Consider the following 19,429-nt stretch of genomic DNA (forward strand, 5'->3'; position numbering starts at 1 on the left):
TACACACCTAATTCAAAACAGTTTTACAAATAGGTGTATTCACTACCTACACCCCAATACACTTGAAATAATAGTAAGACCATTTGCAAATAAAGTATACTTTTGAGTACAATGAACTAAAATAATTGGGGAACCAGCGATTGTTACCCTTAATGCTATTATTTGCGTTGAGTTAAATAAATTAACAATCGTCTGATAACGTAAATCTTGTTTGCGCGCAATTTAAATCTTTATTGCGCGCGAAGCATTAAACATGTTAAAATGTCTTTACTCACAACACATATTTTAATCGCATTAAGCTGCAATTATAACGATAATGAAAGTGTAGGTGAATGCCATGGGTATGGTGGTAGGCTGTATTATCTGCGGAACCGAAACGTAGTCCGTGTCCAGGTTAATGGATATCTCTCGGGTTTGAACCTGAGAGAGGCACCCAATATCAAGATAATTAAAACGGATCAGTCATTCAGCTGCCGACAGATTCATGACAACATGAACAGTATAAAACTCTACACCCCCAAGGACACATTATTATGTGCGGTAAGTTATAGATCTAGCAGCTGTTTGTGTGTTATTTTATCAAAAATCTTAGATCTACTGTATATAATTCCATAATAAATTATAACTAATCTCCCTTAATTCTGTCTTCATTTTAAACACAAAATTCCATTTAAAAAAATAAATAATGATTGTTATCTAAAGAATCTTAAATGATTGCTGTTGAAATGGTTATTATTGACAGGTACTTATACATATATATTACTTATAAGTTCAATTAAAGCTCTCCTCGAGTCCATTATAAGTTAGGTAAGAAAGTGTGTATAATATTACGTTTATATTTGTTACAGCCCTTTACGACAACGAAAGCACCAACGACAACGGAAGCACCAACGACAACGCAAGCACAATCAGCAACTGAGGCACTTAGTAAGGCCTCAAGCACCACAACTCTGCCTCCTACAAGCTTTGTATCATCTGGTAAAGTCATTCATTTAATTATAAACAATTATTGTAAATTATATGCATGCACTTTATATTATCCAAATAATTGGTCATTATAAACAATTATTGTAAATTATATGCATGCACTTTATATTATCCAAATAATTGGTCATTATTAGCATATCCAAACTTTTTTAATAATAAACATATTAATGTTGTTCAATAAAACTGCTAATAAATCAGTAATTTTTAAATAGTATGTTTAAAGCTATAAGTGTTAATGCTATAAAACCATGGGTTGCTCTGATTTAAACATGTCATGTTTATTATTCTTTATAGATAGCATCACGAAAGTGGATACTCTGATTTAAACATGTCATGTTTTAATATTATTTCTTTTAGATATCATCACGGAAGTGGTTTTTATAGCTATTGGTATAGCTTTAGTGGTAGGGTTGTTAATAGTTGTTGGAGTTGTGATAGTTCGCCCCTCAAGAAGAATAAGAAGCAGAAATGTTGAGAACATAGAGATGTTCCCACTACCATCCTACCCACCGCCGAGGCCACCACCACCGTCGAGATCACCACCGCCACCACCGCCGCCGCCGCCGCCACCACCAGCGCCAACACCACCACCACCGCCGCCGCCGCCACCACCAGCGCCAACACCACCAGCGCCAACACCACCGCCGCCACCACCAGCGCCAACACCGCCACCACCACCAGCGCCAACACCACCAGCGCCAACACCACCGCCACCACCGCCGCCGCCACCACCACCACCAGCGCCAACACCGCCACCACCACCGCCACCACCACCACCGCCACCACCACCACCACCACCACCACCACCACCACCACCATCATCACTAAGACGATCACTAAGACCTACAAAGATTGTTACAAAATTGAACTTGTAATAATCTTTGCAGGTCATCTGGACTGTCTTAGTGATGATGATGGTGGCAGTAAAGAAATGTTTTATTTTGTTTTTGTTGTTGTTGTTTTTTGTTGTTGTTTTTTTTTTTTTTTTTTTTTTTTTTTTCCAGTTGTGATTTATAAATGTTTTTTCCAGTTGTGATTTACAAATGTTTATTATTTTATTGTTTCAGTAGTAATTTAGAAATAGTTATTTTGTTTGTGATGTTTTAATATTTGTAATGTTTTATTATTATGTTTTGTATTGTTTTACTATACTTCTTACATTCATGTTTTTTCAAAGTTTTACAAATGATAAATATTTATATATGTATCTTAATTGTTTTACATGTTTTGTTGTTTTAATAAATAAAGTTTTGGAGGGAAAACGCTTTTTTCATTAGTTGTACCAGTAAATGGACTATGTGTGTGGTGAATTCCTTTACTGTTGGAGTTATGTTGAAGTCAAGCGTGGGATTCGTGTATTAACTAATTACTACTGACATTAAGCCAAGTAATGACTTTGGCAATTTAAGTATTTCCTGTGAAGTTATCTTTTTATTTCAACTGGTCTTGTGGTGATGTTATTAGAAAATAAATCCTTCTTACTACTTCTAATTAAATTAACTACCCTGAAATTAAAAACAAAAATAATAACTTAATGTATGACAAATCTAATCGTTCTTCCAGGCTTTTATCATAAAAAAACCCGCAACTATCTAAATTAAAGGTTATATTGACCTTTGTTTATAATTGAATAATTCTGTCGGAGCTTAGACACCCCTGTCAAATGCTATTTTGATAATCTCCACGCAATGAATTGTTGATTAGATAATATACTGTAATGAACTCCGCTTCACTTCTCTTTTGTACTTGAAATTACAAAAATGCGCTCAGTGAAAAGGGGGTTAGTGTAATGATACTTCAAACGCTGACTAACAGATTTAAAAGTCTCTTGGTTAAATTAACTACAAATTACACCCCATGATTGTGACGCTTAAGTATGTAAACCACTAGTCGGGTACATTTTGATTGCTGTATTTATTTTAGAGTAAAATGCTTTCATGTTTTTAACTCCTATTCACAATCACCATTATACCATTACTAATGCAATCAACAAACAACTCGTGAAGTTTATTGAGTAAAAGACGCGCGCTTATTTATACTAGCGGACTGGCTCGAAAAGAATAACCACTCGAAAATGCTTCGTTAAATTGATGTATAAGCACTGAACGTGTTTGCTGTTGTAAAATGTCTCTGATAAGCTTCTACGCATTGCACAGGCTAATCAATATACACAGGCTAATCTCATTTGATATGCATTTAGCCCCGTTTTCACTGAAAGCAGTCAATATGTACAGATTTCAATGATAAACACCAGACTGGCCAATCTCATTTTACTGGCTGTTAAACACTAAGTCATATTTATAAACCCTTTGCAAAGTGTACCAATACACAGCGATTCATCACGTTATGTTGAGGTATCAACGACAACTCTGCTAGGAGAATGGAATTTATCGTCTGCTACAACAGGCTTACCATACATAAGCCTTGCCACATACTGATTTACAAAATATGGTCTGTAAAATTAGACTTATCATATTTCAAACCAACAAAAGTAAAATCGTCAATATAGCGGCAATCATTCAAACCGCCAAAATGCTCGCTCATGAAATGTTAAACCGATAGTAGTAAAACAGCTAAAATGCTTACTTATCATATTTAAAACCGATACAAGTGAAATTGTCAATATAGCGGCAATCATTCAAACCGCCAACATGCTCGCTCATGAAATGTTAAACCGATAGTAGTGAAACAGCTAAAATGCTTACTTATCATATTTCAAAGCGACACAAGTGAAATCGTCAATATAGCGGCAAATATTCGAACCGCCCGATAAAATGCTCACGTATTATATTTCAAACCGACGGAAACCGTCAAGATGGCCGCCAAACCGCCAACATTCTCACTCATACGAAACCGCTAAAAACCGACGGAAGTGAAACCGTCAAGATGGCGTCAAACCGCCAACATTCTTACCCATCATATATCAAACCGCCAAAAACCGACGGTTGTAAACCGCCAAGAAGGCCGCCAAACCTATCAACCAATCAGAAGGCCGATCTCACTCCATTTCAACCAATCAGAACGCTGGGTTGTCCAAGATGGCGGTATAAACCGTCCAAGATGGCGACGAAAGCCCTACTTTTATACTACTTACATGTACTTATTTCGTGAATCGATGCTCGTGAATTATTAGAAATTCGACCATTTACACGTATTATTGCATAAACTCTATCTATAATGCCCTCTGTCGGGGTGCAGAAACTTGGCAAAAGGAGGGCTTGAACGGGAGAAAAATCGTGTATTAACAATGCGATTCACGTGCCGTTCAAGCCCTGTTATGTGTTTTTCATATCCATAATCTGGTCTACGCGCAGTTACTTCCCTTCACCAGCCTTCGACGACTTTCCAAGCATAAATGGGTAACGGAATAAGCACCCACTATTTCAATCCACTTTTCAAGTTATACCATCTGCACTCTCTTGAAAACAGCTTTATTGTATTGGCAACGTCATTGAAGTTAAGGTTATTTACTCAACACTTTCAAAAGACTATGCTGTAAATGTAAGTGTTATGTACCTTCAACGTTCCTGCTGTAGATTCCAAAATAATTCCTCATTTCTTACTTTACGCGGCTGCATTTCAACTTTGCATTAATCCACTGTTTAACACACATTTTAAATCGAAAACTGCCTATCCGAAGGTAAAGCCTCGTCATTTCGGATGATGACCGAGTGAGGTATATGTAAAACACAACCTTGAACTGTATTGAAATAATCGAATTATTTTGTCGATGTCGAATGAACAAAACATTGTTTTCAATGTTATTTAAAATTATTTTGGTATGTGTGATTTGTTTATGCAATAATAGCGAAAATACACATTTTCTCGGACATGATCATCTGCGGGCGCTCTCAAAATCCGTTCCTGCCCTCGTGCTGCGCACTCGGGCAGGAACGGATTTTTCGAGCGCCCGCAGATGATCATGCTCTCGAAAACGTGTATTATCCCCATAACCGTAAATAGTAAATAGCACAGAAATCATGATGCCGTTGATAAATATATGTGCATCGATGTTGCTTGTTATTGGTATGCTACTAGGTATGTTAAACAATTTAGTTTATTGGGCAGAAATTACGTTATTGTTTGTTATATACTGTTGTTTATATAAACGATTACATGCTCCAATAATTGTATACATGTGCTCCAATAATTGTATACATGATGACAGTGTATACTGTACATGTGTAACTATCGAATATTGACTATTGTTAATCGTTTTTCCGTACAATATTGTTTTGTACTATACTTTGTTGATACATTTTATACCAGAACGTACTCCTGTAATCTTGTATCCAGTGCACGTATCACTTTCGAATAACGGTTATCACCTCTTAAAACATAATTTCTATCATATTCAAAGCGATAAACATGCATCTATATGCGCTTTCTCAGAGTGTTCAGAAATGTACATATGCTTAGCTGTAAATGCATGTTACTAAAATTACTTTATTTTTTCACAGAGAAGTACTTACTTTTGACACTTTTAAAAGTTGAACATGTAATTGTATCATCGAATATTACAAACAACTACTCGAGTATCTAATACTGTCTTGCGTCCTCATACATTTGAACGTAAATTATTTCCACACACGTTTTGTAATTGAATTCCGCTATAATTGCATAGACACTAATAGTAACAATTGAGTGCTCATGTATTGTTATGCTCCCGAATCGAATGATCGGGGGCATATTGTTTTTGGCCTGTCTGTCTGTCTGTCTGGCTGTCATTCTGTCCCAAAACTTTAACCTTGGTTAAAGTTTGATAACTTTTGCATTATTGAAGATAGCAACTTCATGTGTGGCATGCATGTGTTTCTCACGGAGCTGCACATTTTGAGTGGTGAAAAGTCAAGGTCAATATCATCCTTCAAGGTCAAACGTCAAATAGCATTGTATTTTTCTTTCCTAAAACTTTAAAATTCGTTAAAGTTTTGTTATAACTTTTTATGCTCCCCCAAAATTTATTTTGGGGGAGCATATAGTCGCCGCTTCATCTAACGGGCTTGTGTGTGCGTCTGTCTGTCTCTCTGTCCGTCCGTGCACAATTTTTGTCCGGGTTATTTCTCAGCAACTAATGACCGGAATTCAATGGAACTTTATGGGAAGCTTCACTACCAAGAGGAGATGTGCATATTATCAGCGGGTTCTGGTAGGATGATTTTTTACAGATTAATGGTCCTTTGAAATTTCTGAAATTTTCCATTAACTGTACATATAGTGCAATTCTTGTCCGGGCTATTTCTCAGCAACTAATGACCGGAATGAAATGAAACTTTATGGTAAGCTCCACTACCAAGAGGAGATGTGCATATTATCAGCGGGTTCTGGTCGGATGATTTTTCACAGAGTTATGGCCCTTTGAAATTTTCACTAAAAAATTATTGTCCCCCCCCCCCCCCCCCCAACTACGTGCCCTCAAGACGTTTCCTTTTATCTGAATATATAGTGCAATATTGTGACAAAAAGAAACCTTTGGGGAGCATCACCCGTCTCGGACGGTTTCTTGTTTAATATTGAAGATAGCAACTTGATATTTGGCATGCATGTGTATCTCATGGAGCTGCACGTTTTGAGTGGTGAAAGGTCAATGTCAAGGTCATCCTTCAAGGTCAAAGGTCAAATTTATGGCTTCAAAGCGGCGCAATATGGGGCATTGTGATTCTGACAAACACATCTCTTGTTTTTCTTATTGGAGCTATGCTGTGTCCACCATTCGTTGATACAGATCCTGTGACTATACCCAGCCAAGTTGATGTATTTGATATGTTCTCTCTATTGCATATTGCGCAAATTCATGAATTCATTACTACCCTTACCCTTAGGTCGAATATGAGCACTTGTGTCTTTTGTGTGATAAATGTTTGGCCGTTGATGATTGTACTTATCATATAACACGAAGTAATATATAAACGATACAATGAAATCACCCTCACGTTTGTATTTAATCACGGACCTAAACATCTCATTCAGACAAAGACCTTTCCATTTAATGCTATTCTCCTTACCACATATTACTTACACGCAAATACTCATAGCATTTTATATATTATTGTGTATTGAGGGCACACACATGGTAGATATGTCCACTTTTAACGGTCCTAAGATCGACTAAATGAAATCCAACGCACAAACGTCAGATTTTCAGTCCACATTTGTGTTTTCTTAATCAGATATTTTCTTATTATGTTACGACATATACTCTTGACTGAAATGTCCTTCCAAACTCAGGGACACCATCATCTTTTGTTAGCGTAAGTTCAGGTATGAAGACAACAAATGACAGTTTTCATGTACATATCTCTGACCAAATTTCTTGTATCCATTTCATTGTTCAAAGTATCGTTAGTAAGTAAGACATTTAATACGCTGAACTCAATTGGTATGATATTCTAGCTTTTACGGGAACTTGGGTAACCGCAAGCGTGTATTTAATCTACCTTTTTCTGCAAAACTCTGATTAAGTTCCTGAACGAAAGGGTCGCGACGATCACTGCGGTGTTTCCATGTTTTACATTTAGGATTATTTGCACAAACAAATGAAGTAATGACCATGAAAAAGCCAGTGTAGAGGGCGTATTGGATCGGAATATTAACCTTAACACAAACATGTCCAGTTTGGAGTGTTTACAAACCTCCTAACTCATCTGTATCGCAGCACTCAATCACAGCTGATTCTACACACCTCGATTGGACACATGTATCAAGGGTGTAATTATCACTCTAGATTGTAACCTTAATTTGCGGAATCAACTTGCAGAATCTATAATATCATAATTGTATCACAATTTGATTCACGCAGAGCTCAGCCGTTGCTTAAAAGGGCATATTTGAAAAACATACATGTATCTTATTTAATAATATTGTTTGACATCGAATGGCTAAAGTTTAATGCTTTTATGATACTGACCTGGGTACTGAATCTCGTGCATTATGATAATACGTCCATGTTGTTCTCTTTTCAGGTCTGAATACCGCGAACGATTACAAAAAGCATCCCCTGTGGCACTTATATCTCATAAGTCGATGTTGAAGTAAGTGAGGAACACGCAGAAGAATCGTTGGACACAGATGGATCCATTCGTTACGGAAGTGTCCAAGCAGGAGACGCGCACGTTCCTGAGAGAGCGATTTCTGAGAATGATTGGCGCGTTAAACGGACAGGAGGCGGAGCTAAGCCTGTACGGGAAATCGCGCGTGCGGGGTACGCTACGGGGATTGGACATCGATGGACAGAGGGTGCAAGTAGGTGATCTTCAAACACCGATTGGGACACTGCCATCGGCGTATGTGCGAATGAGCGACGTGAAGACAATAACTGTGTCTGATCTTAAATCCGTTTGATCAGTGTGCGGTTTTCTTCGGAAATAGTTGTAATAGGAAGTTGTAAACATGCAATGTATTAAATCTAAGATCTGCGTTTGAAGAGTAAGGTGAAATGTTTTTGGATCGGTTTGATATCATAAAATATCATTATGCACACAGGCTTCTGGACATTTTGGTTTAGCGTTTGATAGAGCTGATTGTATATTGTATGGAGTTCTGTTAATGACGTCCATTATGATTTTGGTTAAATTGTTAGTTCTTCAGCCCCATTACGTAAGAAATTGTATTTTATTTGCATACAAAAAATATACACATGCCATGTAATACGTAGATGCATTCATGCTGGATGAAATTAACAGTAAAAATCTACAGATAGTAAAACATCCAGAAACTTGTAATTATAAAAAATACAACATTAAAACCTTTTTCGATGAATCTGAATTATAGAAACCAAACACTGAACAAAGACTTTTTGGAAAACTGTTCGCTGGACTTATCCTGTTCTTATCAGAGTGTCTACTATCTGGCCTTTACTTTCTAAACGAAACGTTTTGTTTTGTAGTTGGTATGTTATTGTTGCGATCAAGTAATTGAGTATTTTTCTATATTTTTTAAATAAATATAACATATACATTAACCTTGATTTTGAGTTACTATGACATTGACCCAATTCGAACCATATACGCACAAAAATACAATACTTCAATTCGATCTAGAAATATTAACGAAACCATTTTTCTATATTTAGTATTCGTGACTTTGACCTTGCTCACACCCGTCATGTAAATATACATAAAGTGAACCTCTACCCGCACAAACAATTCGCGGCAAAGTAGCTAATACAAAACAAATTTCTAAGTATTAAAATGTGTTCAAATTGTACAAATTTTAATTGGGATTTACAAACTTTGGTCTAGAGGATTACCAGTAATAATTTTATGCTTTCCGATAGTTTATAGAGAAATATCAGTGAATATAAACTGATATTTCACTGTTTCAAACGGTTAATTAACCGTAAGAATTTTTGAAGATATGTTTGGTTTTCCCATTGTGACCCCCAAATGTTATCAAGGGCGATTATGCTGCATTCAATGTTTATTAAAACATACGGATAAGCTTCCCTTTAACATACATGCAATAACATTGCGGGGCACCAAAGAAGAATTATATTGTCCGGAATGGCAACAATACAGAAATAATCATTTGTAAGCAGACAACAAAAACGAAATTTGTTGGATTTGATAAAGTATCGATTTTAATTCAAGATTGATCATAGAAAAAAATGCGCCACTCGTACAAATATCATGTTCTATGATAACTATTGAATTCAATTCGATATTCCACCAAATCCAAAAAATATCGTCTATTTAAAATCGCGAATAAAGGTTTGAATTAAATCTCTAAAACCAATCTTTGACAAACTAGCTCACCGAATAACTTGTACAAGCCTATATAGGGTACAGGTATATGCGAAAGTTTAAAATTACCCCTTATTTTGGCATATTATACACTCGAGTAAACAAGCTAAAAAGGGTTTGACTTAAAAAATAGAAAGATGGCAGATATTTGTGAAGATTTACAACAAATCTAAGGAACTTGTATGTAATCAGGCTATGTATTGATGTATGATACAGAAGAATAATAAACACACACTTAATAAATAAATAAATAGTACTAAATAAAAGAATGTCTTCAGTACACTCACGGACAAGCGTAAATGCTGCAACACATACGAACACATAAATATATCGAATAGAAGTATAAAATCCTGTTTAAACATGTTGCTGATCAAACTGTGCGATGTCGCGATGGTATGGTCCTACATGGAGCTACAGACGCTAGACTTCTGCTCATTTCTGAAGTAAACAATAACCTGTTAACGTACGACGTACGTGACTATCAATACTGAACTGACAGACGTATCTGTGGCATTTTTTTATTTCAAAAGGAGAACAAAACAACAATTTCAGAGATCTTTTTCGCCTTAAAAAGAACGCGTTGAAGATACTGCAACGAATCTTTATTAACCTAATATCACGTGATATATTTCTATTACATACGCGATTTCTACATAACAAACTATATGGTGTTATCTTCGTTTACTATTCAATATTTTATGTTGCACATGTTTTCAATGCATTATGTCATCTGTCTTGCATTTGATTTCCTTTTAACACAATTTCGTTAACGTTCTATTCAACTTTAGGCAAATACATCTATGTATCATCTGAAGACCTACCTTCGATTTTCAGACCTGGTTTTCTCAAGCTCCAACTCTAACTTCAGTTTCTTCAGTTCGTAGTTTCTCGCGTCTGTCTCGGCCTGCAGACGAAGTTTTTCCGCCTCATATTGCTGCGCTATTTTTAGCTCCTCCACGCGGAGTCTCTCGCGCTCTAAATCGTACTGCATAGAAGCATCGACAGCCTCGTTTGCGTGTTTTGCACTGAAATACAAAATTTTAAAAGGAATCTTTGCATTTTTGGAATTGCAATATAGAACATTATTATCCGTTAACACTACATTACCTAAGAATACAATAAGTTGCTAATTCAATGTACATCATCTTTATTTAACAATAAAGTCAGAACGGTCCCTGTTTGCTCACTTGAGTAATGCTTTTGAGAGAAGGAACATTGCGTTATAAGTAAATATATATCATTTGACCCACGGACGTGTCCAGTTTTGAACATATATGTACCGAACCACTGTAAAATGTCACATTCCGAAAATTAAAACTCTGGTCCTAGTATTTTCAGACACTACTTGTTCATATTTATTTTGCTCATGAAGTCCATATTAAAAATATTACTATGGCGCGGTCAACTTTTAACTATGTGTTATGATTGATCAAACTTCGAGGAATTTATTCTGTATGTAATATTTATGGTATAGTGGACCTTTACTTAGTTTATTCAAATCGTGACGCCCAATGGAGTTGTAAATAATACAATCTTTTGCAGAATAATAATTGATATGCTGAGAACAATCTGACCTTAAACAGTAATTATGCGCTGGAAAGTTATGGAAATTTACATTTCATGTTTGTTCTGTTGTTTTTTCCTGTTGCTGTTGCTTATTGAGACAAAAGACAAACTACAAATGAATATGAAACCACGTTTTCACCTTGTCACATTATTGCAGTCCCTCATGTCCACTTCTGTCCTATGCTCATGACCGGCATTGCACTTGTACACCCCAAATATCAGTTTGTTCAGGTTCATGATTATTTGTATGCGTGTTTAGCAACTAGAGATGGACCGACGAGGCACGCGTACCGTGAACTTGATTAAATTCAAATTGTTATTATCCTTGTAATGAATAAAAACTACTTGCAAAGAGAATTATGTTGTGGTGTTTATTGCTTTGAAATGTTTCCTATGCTAATATAGAATTTAATAAATATTGGGCGCTTTTAAATATAGAATTATATAGCATCATCAGGCATGCATAGGTTTTCTCCAAAGTCCAGCGACTCTTTGATAGTTAATCCGGTATCCAGACCTGCTAACCTCCTCTGGTTGATCTCTGCAGTGAAACGAAAGCATGCTGTTTTTATGTGTGAGCGAGATGTTTAGTTATTTTTAAAGAGTTTATTTATATACTACATACAGGGCCGGATTAAGCTGTATTGGGGCCCAATGCTGCACATGTTACGGGGGCCTCCTTCCTCTGGTCCCTTTCTGTATATTGAAATTCATACTTAATGCTACCTCCACAAAGATCATAAAACTGTCATTTTTACACAGCCGACAGTTACATCATATATAGCAAAACAAGTTAAACAATTTAAAATTATTTTATTAACTTAACTTAACACACATGTTACATGTAACAGATTGCAGCCTTTGATTAAGTCTCTTCTACGGCGCTTCAGCTGGCCAAAGTCATCAATCATAATTGACAATCAATAGACTGTAGCCTCAATGCTGTCAGCCATTTCTGACTCAGGGGTTTTCTCAAACAGTTTTCACGCGTGATAATGTGTGGGAGAGAATAAAGGGTTGTAAGTTTCCAAAGAAGTAACAGTTGGTCTAAGTTGCGCACGTGTTATTGTCTTTTTTTTTTGGGGGGGGGGGGTGTCTGTGATCAGAGTTGTGGAGTATTCAGAAACAGTGAGATATCCTTGTGGCTCGTGTCAGTAATTCGATAAGTCAGTGAAATACCCTATAGGTTAGTGTCGTAATATTCTGTCAAAAAAGCTAGCTTCTAAGTTTCACCTAATGAACATATTTCGCTGACGCTATCTCTAAAAACATCTGGATAAACGGAGCGTTCGCAGACATTTTGAAACTTTGCGCCATAAACATAATCTGGTTCTCGTGTCCGAATATTGGTTCCCAACAAATTGAAGGGCGACAGAACAGTCGTAACACGAGTAAAGACTACACAATGACACATTACTACCCCTCATGAGTGAAAAAATACTTTACTTCGTATGTTTAGACTTAAGACTGTGTTGTGTTTTGTGCCCACTGTTGTTTTCTAAAAGTGGACGTCTTGTTTGCTTGTTTACATAATTATACCCCTGACCCCCTTAGCCCTCACTTTTTATTGCATTTTCGAATTTTAAGAGTTTTCTTTTTTTAGTTTGAAACTGAATTATACGCACGGGCGTACTGCCGTATGCCTAGGAACGCCCCTGCCTGCCGTTGGGGGCCCCTTAACAAGAGGGCCTGCAAGGCCTAAAGTCGCTCACCTAAGATACAAATGAACCGGCCTATTCTGTGCAGCCCAAGATGTCATTAAAACAAATGTTCTGACCAACTTTCATAAAGAGTGAACAATAAATGTTACTTTTAGAGTTCTAAAAAGGTTTTAATATATCTATATAAGGATACATTCCCCGGCCCCTGGTGGCCACGTTTTTTTTTCAACAGACCAAAACCATTTGCGTACACATCCAAGATATCATTAAAACAAATATTGTGACTATTCCAAATTTTATCAAGATTGGACAATAAAAGTGACATTAAGAGGAAAAATGCCCCGCCGCCTGGTGGCAATGTTTTTTAACCAACCGGAATTATTTTCAAACTTTTTCAAGATATCATTGGGAAAATCCTTCTGATCAAGTTTCATAATGGTCGGACAATAAATGTGGCCTCTAGGGTGTTAACAATGTTTTACAATAGACATATACGGACAAATGTCCCGCCCCCCTGGCGGCCATGTTTTTCAACCAACGGAGACCATTTTCGAACTCTTTCAATATATCATTTGGACAAATCTTCTGACCAAGTTTTATGAGGATCGGACTATAAATGTGGCCTTTAGAGTATTAAAAAGGTTTTCCCAAAGCCAAATAGCCATGTTATAAAAATTTGCCCCGCCCCCTGGTGCCCATGATGCTAACCAACCGCAAGCAATTTTTGAACTCGTCAAAGATATCATAAAGACAAATCTTCAGACCAAGTTTCATGTAGATCGGGCAATAAATGTGGCCTCTAGAGTGGTAACACGGTTTTACGATAGCTATATATGGAAAAATATGCCGCCCCTGGCGGCCGTGTTTTTATACCATTTTCGAAGTCATCCAAACGGGCGTATTTAGGTGGGGGGCTAGGGGCTGAAGCCCCCCCCCCCCCCCCCAGCTGGCTGGCTAGATACGAATTTTTTAAATCAGTCCCTTAAAGTTTCAAACATATCCACTTGTGTATTTCCTGTCATAGGCCCCTAATGAGCCATAAACAGCTATCGATTAGTGTGATTTAGCCCCCAGACGATCTAACCTTCGCCAGCTAAACTGCACGCTTCATTGATTGTAAGTGATAAACTGCGCTATTTGATTGGCTGAAGGAGATACATTCAATTAATGAAATTTATCGATACATTTATCTCTAGGAAATGTTTACAAATGGCTGTAGCATGGGACTTTTGAAAAACAATATTCCAATTTGTTGCAATTAAAGAGTTTAGACGAATGCAATTGACAATCATCATTAATTTTCGGCAAGTTTATTTGATGAATTTAATTGCTCTTGAGAGTGATAATCCTGTTGAGTAGCAAGTTATTGCCAGTGAGATTCAACAGCACACTTAATGAATGGCAATTAATTTGTTTGTGTGTTTTTTAAACAAATTGAGCTAACTGCTTTGATGTTCATAAATAAAAAAGATAAATTATTTTCAAAATAAAACGCCAACAGGCAACACTCGAAAAAAATTCTGGTCATAAAGATTATGTCTCCCACCACTTTAGTGGTTTGGGAGATATTTGATTTACCCCTGTGTGTCTGTCACACTTGATGTATGCACTCAAGTTCTTGTTTGTTTTACATGCACTTTTATCATGCAAATTGCTGATTAGAAAGCAGGAAATTTCACCATTTCAAGGTGCCATTAAAAAATCCGTTCCGCACCCCATCCCAAGTTGAGCCTCCCCCCCCCCCCTCTCTCTAAAAACCTCTGGATACGCCCCTGATCCAAGATATCGTTCGGACAAATCTTCTGACCAAGTTTCATGAAGTTCGGACAATAAATGAGGCATCTAGAGTGTTAACAAGGTTTTACTAAAGCTATATTATGAAAATGCCCCGCTCCTTGCGGCCATGTTTTTCAAGCAACCGGAACCATTTTCGAACCCGTCCATTTTATCATGGGGAAAATCTTCTCACCAAGTTTCATGATCGGACAATAAATGTGGCCTCCAGAGTATTAACATGGTTTTACAATAGCCATTTAACGAAAAATCCCCCGCCCCATGGCGGCCATGTATTTCAACCAACGGAATCCTTTTTCCAACGCGTTCAAGATAGCATTGGTATAAATCTTCTTAACAAATTTCATGAAGATCAGACAATAAATGTTGCCTCTGGAGTATTACCAAGGTTTTACTATAGCCTGGCTGCCATAATATAAGGGAAAATGCCCCGCCCCCTGGCGGCCATGTTTTTCAACCAACCGGACCCAATTTCGAACTAGTCCAAGACTTAATTGGCACAAATCTTCTGACCAAATGTCATGAAGATCGGACAATAAACACGGCCGTTAATCACGGGCGACACCTCTTTTTGTGATGCATTTATAAATGAGCCAATGCTATTTCCGAGGTGGCGCTAAGGTACGGATGTTTTGAAATTTCACGGATAATTCTTCAGGGGGGGTAGGTTTTATATGTTTTTATGCATATAGTCGCCGCTTTGTCTGTCCGTCCGTCCGTGTGTCCGTCCGTGCACAATTTTTGTCCGGACTATTTCTCAGCAACTAATGACCGGAATTCAATGAATCTATATGGAAAGCTTCGCTACCAAGAGGAGATGTGCATATTATCAGCGGGTTCTGGTCGGATGATTTTTCACAGAGTTATGGCCCTTTGAAATTTTCCATGAACTGTACATATAGTGCAATTCTTGTCCGGGCTATTTCTCAGCAACTAATGACCGGAAATCAATGAAACTTTATGGGAAGCTTCACTACAAAGAGGAGATGTGTATATTATCAGCGGGTTCTGGTCGGATGATTTTTCACAGAGTTATGTCCCTTTGAAATTTTCCATTAACTGTACATATAGTGCAATTCTTGTCCCCCCCCCCCAACTACTAGACGTTTCCTTTTATCTGAATATATAGTGCAGTATTGTGACAAAAAACCTTTGGGGAGCATCACCCGTCTCCGACGGTTTCTTGTTTCCAACATATTTCGCAATATTTAAAAAAAGATCGGACAATGTAGTGTGATTCAGGGAAGATTTATTCATCCACAAATATACATAAACATACAACCACAACTAATTTGGAAACTTTAGGACCATTGTAAGTTGCGACATGGCGGAGATTTTGAAAGCAAATCAATGTATTATGCCTGTCTGACGTGCAAAATTCCACCCGATTAATTCGCGAACGATATCAAATGATTGCGTTAAACATATACTAGTTGCTGAATACACAGACACATTGAAATCTTGCAGGTCTTTTAGATAATTTTGTATTGTTTCCGACAGAGATGGAGTCAATGCCAAGGAGGTGGAGCCATGAACATGAGGTGGCGCCAATGCACAGTATATAAATCATCACATTACATTTGATAGATGATTTTCCTTTTTAATATTTCTTTGTATTTTTCAACGTATATACTTAAATCCAAATTTATACAGAACATATACACACTATATAAAAACATGATGTTAATATGTGAATATATATATATATGAGTAATCCACTCAATAAAGAAGCCAATAACCTGAAAAAACATATTGTACTATATAAACCCAAAATATGTAATATTAAATAAATCCATTTATTAAATTCTCAACATTCTCATGTTCTCTACAACAAATGGTCCAATACAAAAAAATATTCTCGAAGTAACATGAGATTGCCAAGCAATATGGTCCCCTACCGGCTCCACCATTATCAGATTATTTTTTATTTGTTGCCATAGCAACCAGAATTTTTGACGTATGAACAAAATGAAATGACGAGCATAATGCCCATATTGTCATCTATCCATGTTTAAAATTTCATGAAAAAATATGAAGAACTTTTGAAGTTATCGCTGGATCCAGAAAACCACCATTTTCAGCAGTATTTCTAGTCTATTTGTTGCCATAGCAACCAGAATTTTTGACGTAGGAACAAAATGAAATGACGTACATAATGTCCATATTGCCATATATCCATGTTTCAAGTTTCAGACTGACAGCCATAAGTCCCCTCCGGTGAAACCGGTAGGGGACAATAAAAACATATGACTTCTTGAAACGCTGAGTTTTGTCCCCTATTAAAATTGCTTAATTTACTAAAAGGCGAAGATCAACGAATCTTAAATAGACTAATATGTGCCATTCTTACCTAATAATATTTGCGAAAAATGGGATAGCTTAGGCTTTAATCGTTACCTTTATGCTTAATATACTCAAGCGTCATTCCAGTTTTGTAGTATATTCAATAACAGAAATTTAAAAATCTCTTTGCAACTCATGTTTCTTCATAATTTTAGAGACTTTACTTTTTTATTATATTTCATTAAAAAGATCAAACACTTAACCTGGAATACGAAAAAAAGTGTATGGTCGGCATCGAAAATTAAAATAGTTAAAATAGTACATTGGCGCCACCTCCTGACATTAGCGCCACCTCCGCGGCATTGGCTCCATCGCTTTTGGAAAAACATCAAATTATATATTAGAATAACAAAAAGCCAATAATTGTGTGCATCAGGAAACGTATACATGTTCAAAGCCATGGTTTGATATTGTAAGTGATTTCATAGGGTGGAAATGTGCTCGTCACACAGGCAAAATATATCGATTTTATGTTAAAATCTTTACCATGCCACAACTTATAAAGGTCATCACGTTTCCAAACGGGCTTTAATTATATGTAAATATAATGCGACATATGTTGAAAACAATAGCTGTCTCCATCGGAAGACATACTCCCCCGAAAAACGCTATTTCGAAACCTAAACGAAGATTTCGAAACCTAAAGGCGGACCATAAGTTCAAAGTCAAGGTCAAAGGGATCATGTTTGTGCGTATGGAAAGGTCTTGTCCATATGAGCATTTTTCGAAACCTAAAAGCAAAAGTGTGACAGACAGACAGACAGACAGACAGACAGACAGACAGACAGACAGACAGACAGACAGACAGACAGACAGACAGACAGACAGACAGAGAGACAGACAGACAGACAGACAGACAGACAGACAGACAGACAGACAGACAGACAGACAGACAGACAGACAGACAGACAGACAGACAGACAGACAGACAGACAGACAGACAGACAGACAGACAGACAGACAGACAGACAGACAGACAGACAGACAGACAGACAGACAGACAGACAGACAGACAGAAAGACAGACAGACAGACAGACAGACAGACAGACAGACAGACAGACAGACAGACAGACAGACAGACAGACAGAGGCAGGCAGGCAGGCAGGCAGGCAGGCAGGCAGGCAGGCAGGCAGGCAGGCAGGCAGGCAGGCAGACAGACAGACAGACAGACAGACAGACAGACAGACAGACAGACAGACAGACAGACAGACAGACAGACAGACAGACAGACAGACAGACAGACCACTATATGCCCAAATTCGGGCCATAAAAACATAGTACACTAACTCACTATGTAGAATTACCCGTGACATTTAATAGCATCCGGTCCTTAGCGCCACCTTGGAAGTAACACTGACTCATTTATCAATGCATCGCAAAAAGGAGGTGTCGCCCGTGATTAACGGCCGTGAAAAAATGTGGCATATAGTGTGTTAACAAGGGAAATCTTGACGCCGCACGTAGCACGACGGACAAAAGGCGATCACAAAAGGTCATCATGAACACATTGTGCTCAGGTGAGCTACAAATAGGGGGCCCAAGGCTGCATCCTTGTTGGCCTAGTGCTTAATCCGTCCCTGACTTCATAACACCATTGTATTACAAGTACCACAGAGTTGATTAATTTTGTTTATATTTACATTACAAAATACAGTATGTGTATGGAAGCATTTGTTCAATTAGAAATCAAATGGATGATTTAGCACTGAATTTTAAGACTTGTAATATCATGTGAAGATCATGACATTTGATAAATAACTCGAAATTTAAAGAAATTTAATTTTGCTTATAAAACTTACCATTCGTGCGACAATATTTTTTTCGTATTCCATGTATGCGTAATATTTACGTACGGATTATTACACTTAAATACACGATCGTAAAGCTAAATTTAGTGGTTACAAGCATACACATGTGTTTAAACCTATTAACTAAATCTACTCTAATCATTCGCATTCAATGACTGTGTGTTCCAATATCGGTAAAAATCAGTCTGTATACAGGTATTGATCACTCGCTACGCAAAATAATTTATACCAGATAAAGTGAATGAAATTATGTTCCAATGATATCTATCGTATTTAATTAAGTTTTTGTGTATGACAAGTTATCTACCTTGCGATGTACACATGGAATATATGTTAGTGTTCATGTATGTCCCGAGGAAAAATAAAACAGAGATTTTCGCAGACAAAAAACTACGTTTAATGAACTTAACAAAATGAAAATGGCCTTTGAACCACAAGTAAGAGTTTCGTGACGACAGTGTCTTCAAAAGGTTCCATAGCACACAACATGTATTGTTTCAACTTACAAAATTCAATTATAATATCAAT

At 37.1% G+C, this 19,429-nt stretch overlaps 1 protein-coding gene and 1 long non-coding RNA gene across 3 annotated transcripts in view; one reads left to right on the forward strand and one right to left on the reverse strand.

Annotated features, from left to right (window-relative positions):
* The window catches only part of LOC127857755 (uncharacterized), a 31,235-nt gene extending 22,288 nt beyond the window's left edge, over nucleotides 1–8,947 (forward strand). The window contains exon 2 of the long non-coding RNA XR_008038616.1: nucleotides 7,950–8,947. This is a non-coding gene — a long non-coding RNA (uncharacterized LOC127857755). The remainder of the gene's footprint in view (nucleotides 1–7,949) is intronic.
* LOC127857754 (uncharacterized) lies at nucleotides 8,794–19,137 on the reverse strand. Of its 2 annotated transcripts, none has more exons than XM_052394412.1 (4): nucleotides 18,893–19,137; nucleotides 11,434–11,835; nucleotides 10,550–10,753; nucleotides 8,794–10,166 (listed from the first exon to the last, which is right to left on the reverse strand). In XM_052394412.1, the coding sequence occupies exons 2-4, from the start codon at nucleotides 11,529–11,531 to the stop codon at nucleotides 10,130–10,132; spliced, it is 339 nt and encodes a 112-aa protein (XP_052250372.1). In that variant the 5' UTR covers nucleotides 11,532–11,835; nucleotides 18,893–19,137; the 3' UTR covers nucleotides 8,794–10,129. The 2 variants fall into 2 exon arrangements, with proteins under 2 accessions (XP_052250372.1, XP_052250374.1); XM_052394414.1 differs by lacking the exon at nucleotides 18,893–19,137 and adding an exon at nucleotides 12,528–12,630.
* Nucleotides 19,138–19,429: the final 292 nt, after the last annotated feature.

The sequence above is a fragment of the Dreissena polymorpha genome, chromosome 14 (assembly GCF_020536995.1).
Source record: "Dreissena polymorpha isolate Duluth1 chromosome 14, UMN_Dpol_1.0, whole genome shotgun sequence".
NCBI classification, from domain to species: Eukaryota; Metazoa; Mollusca; class Bivalvia; order Myida; family Dreissenidae; genus Dreissena; species Dreissena polymorpha.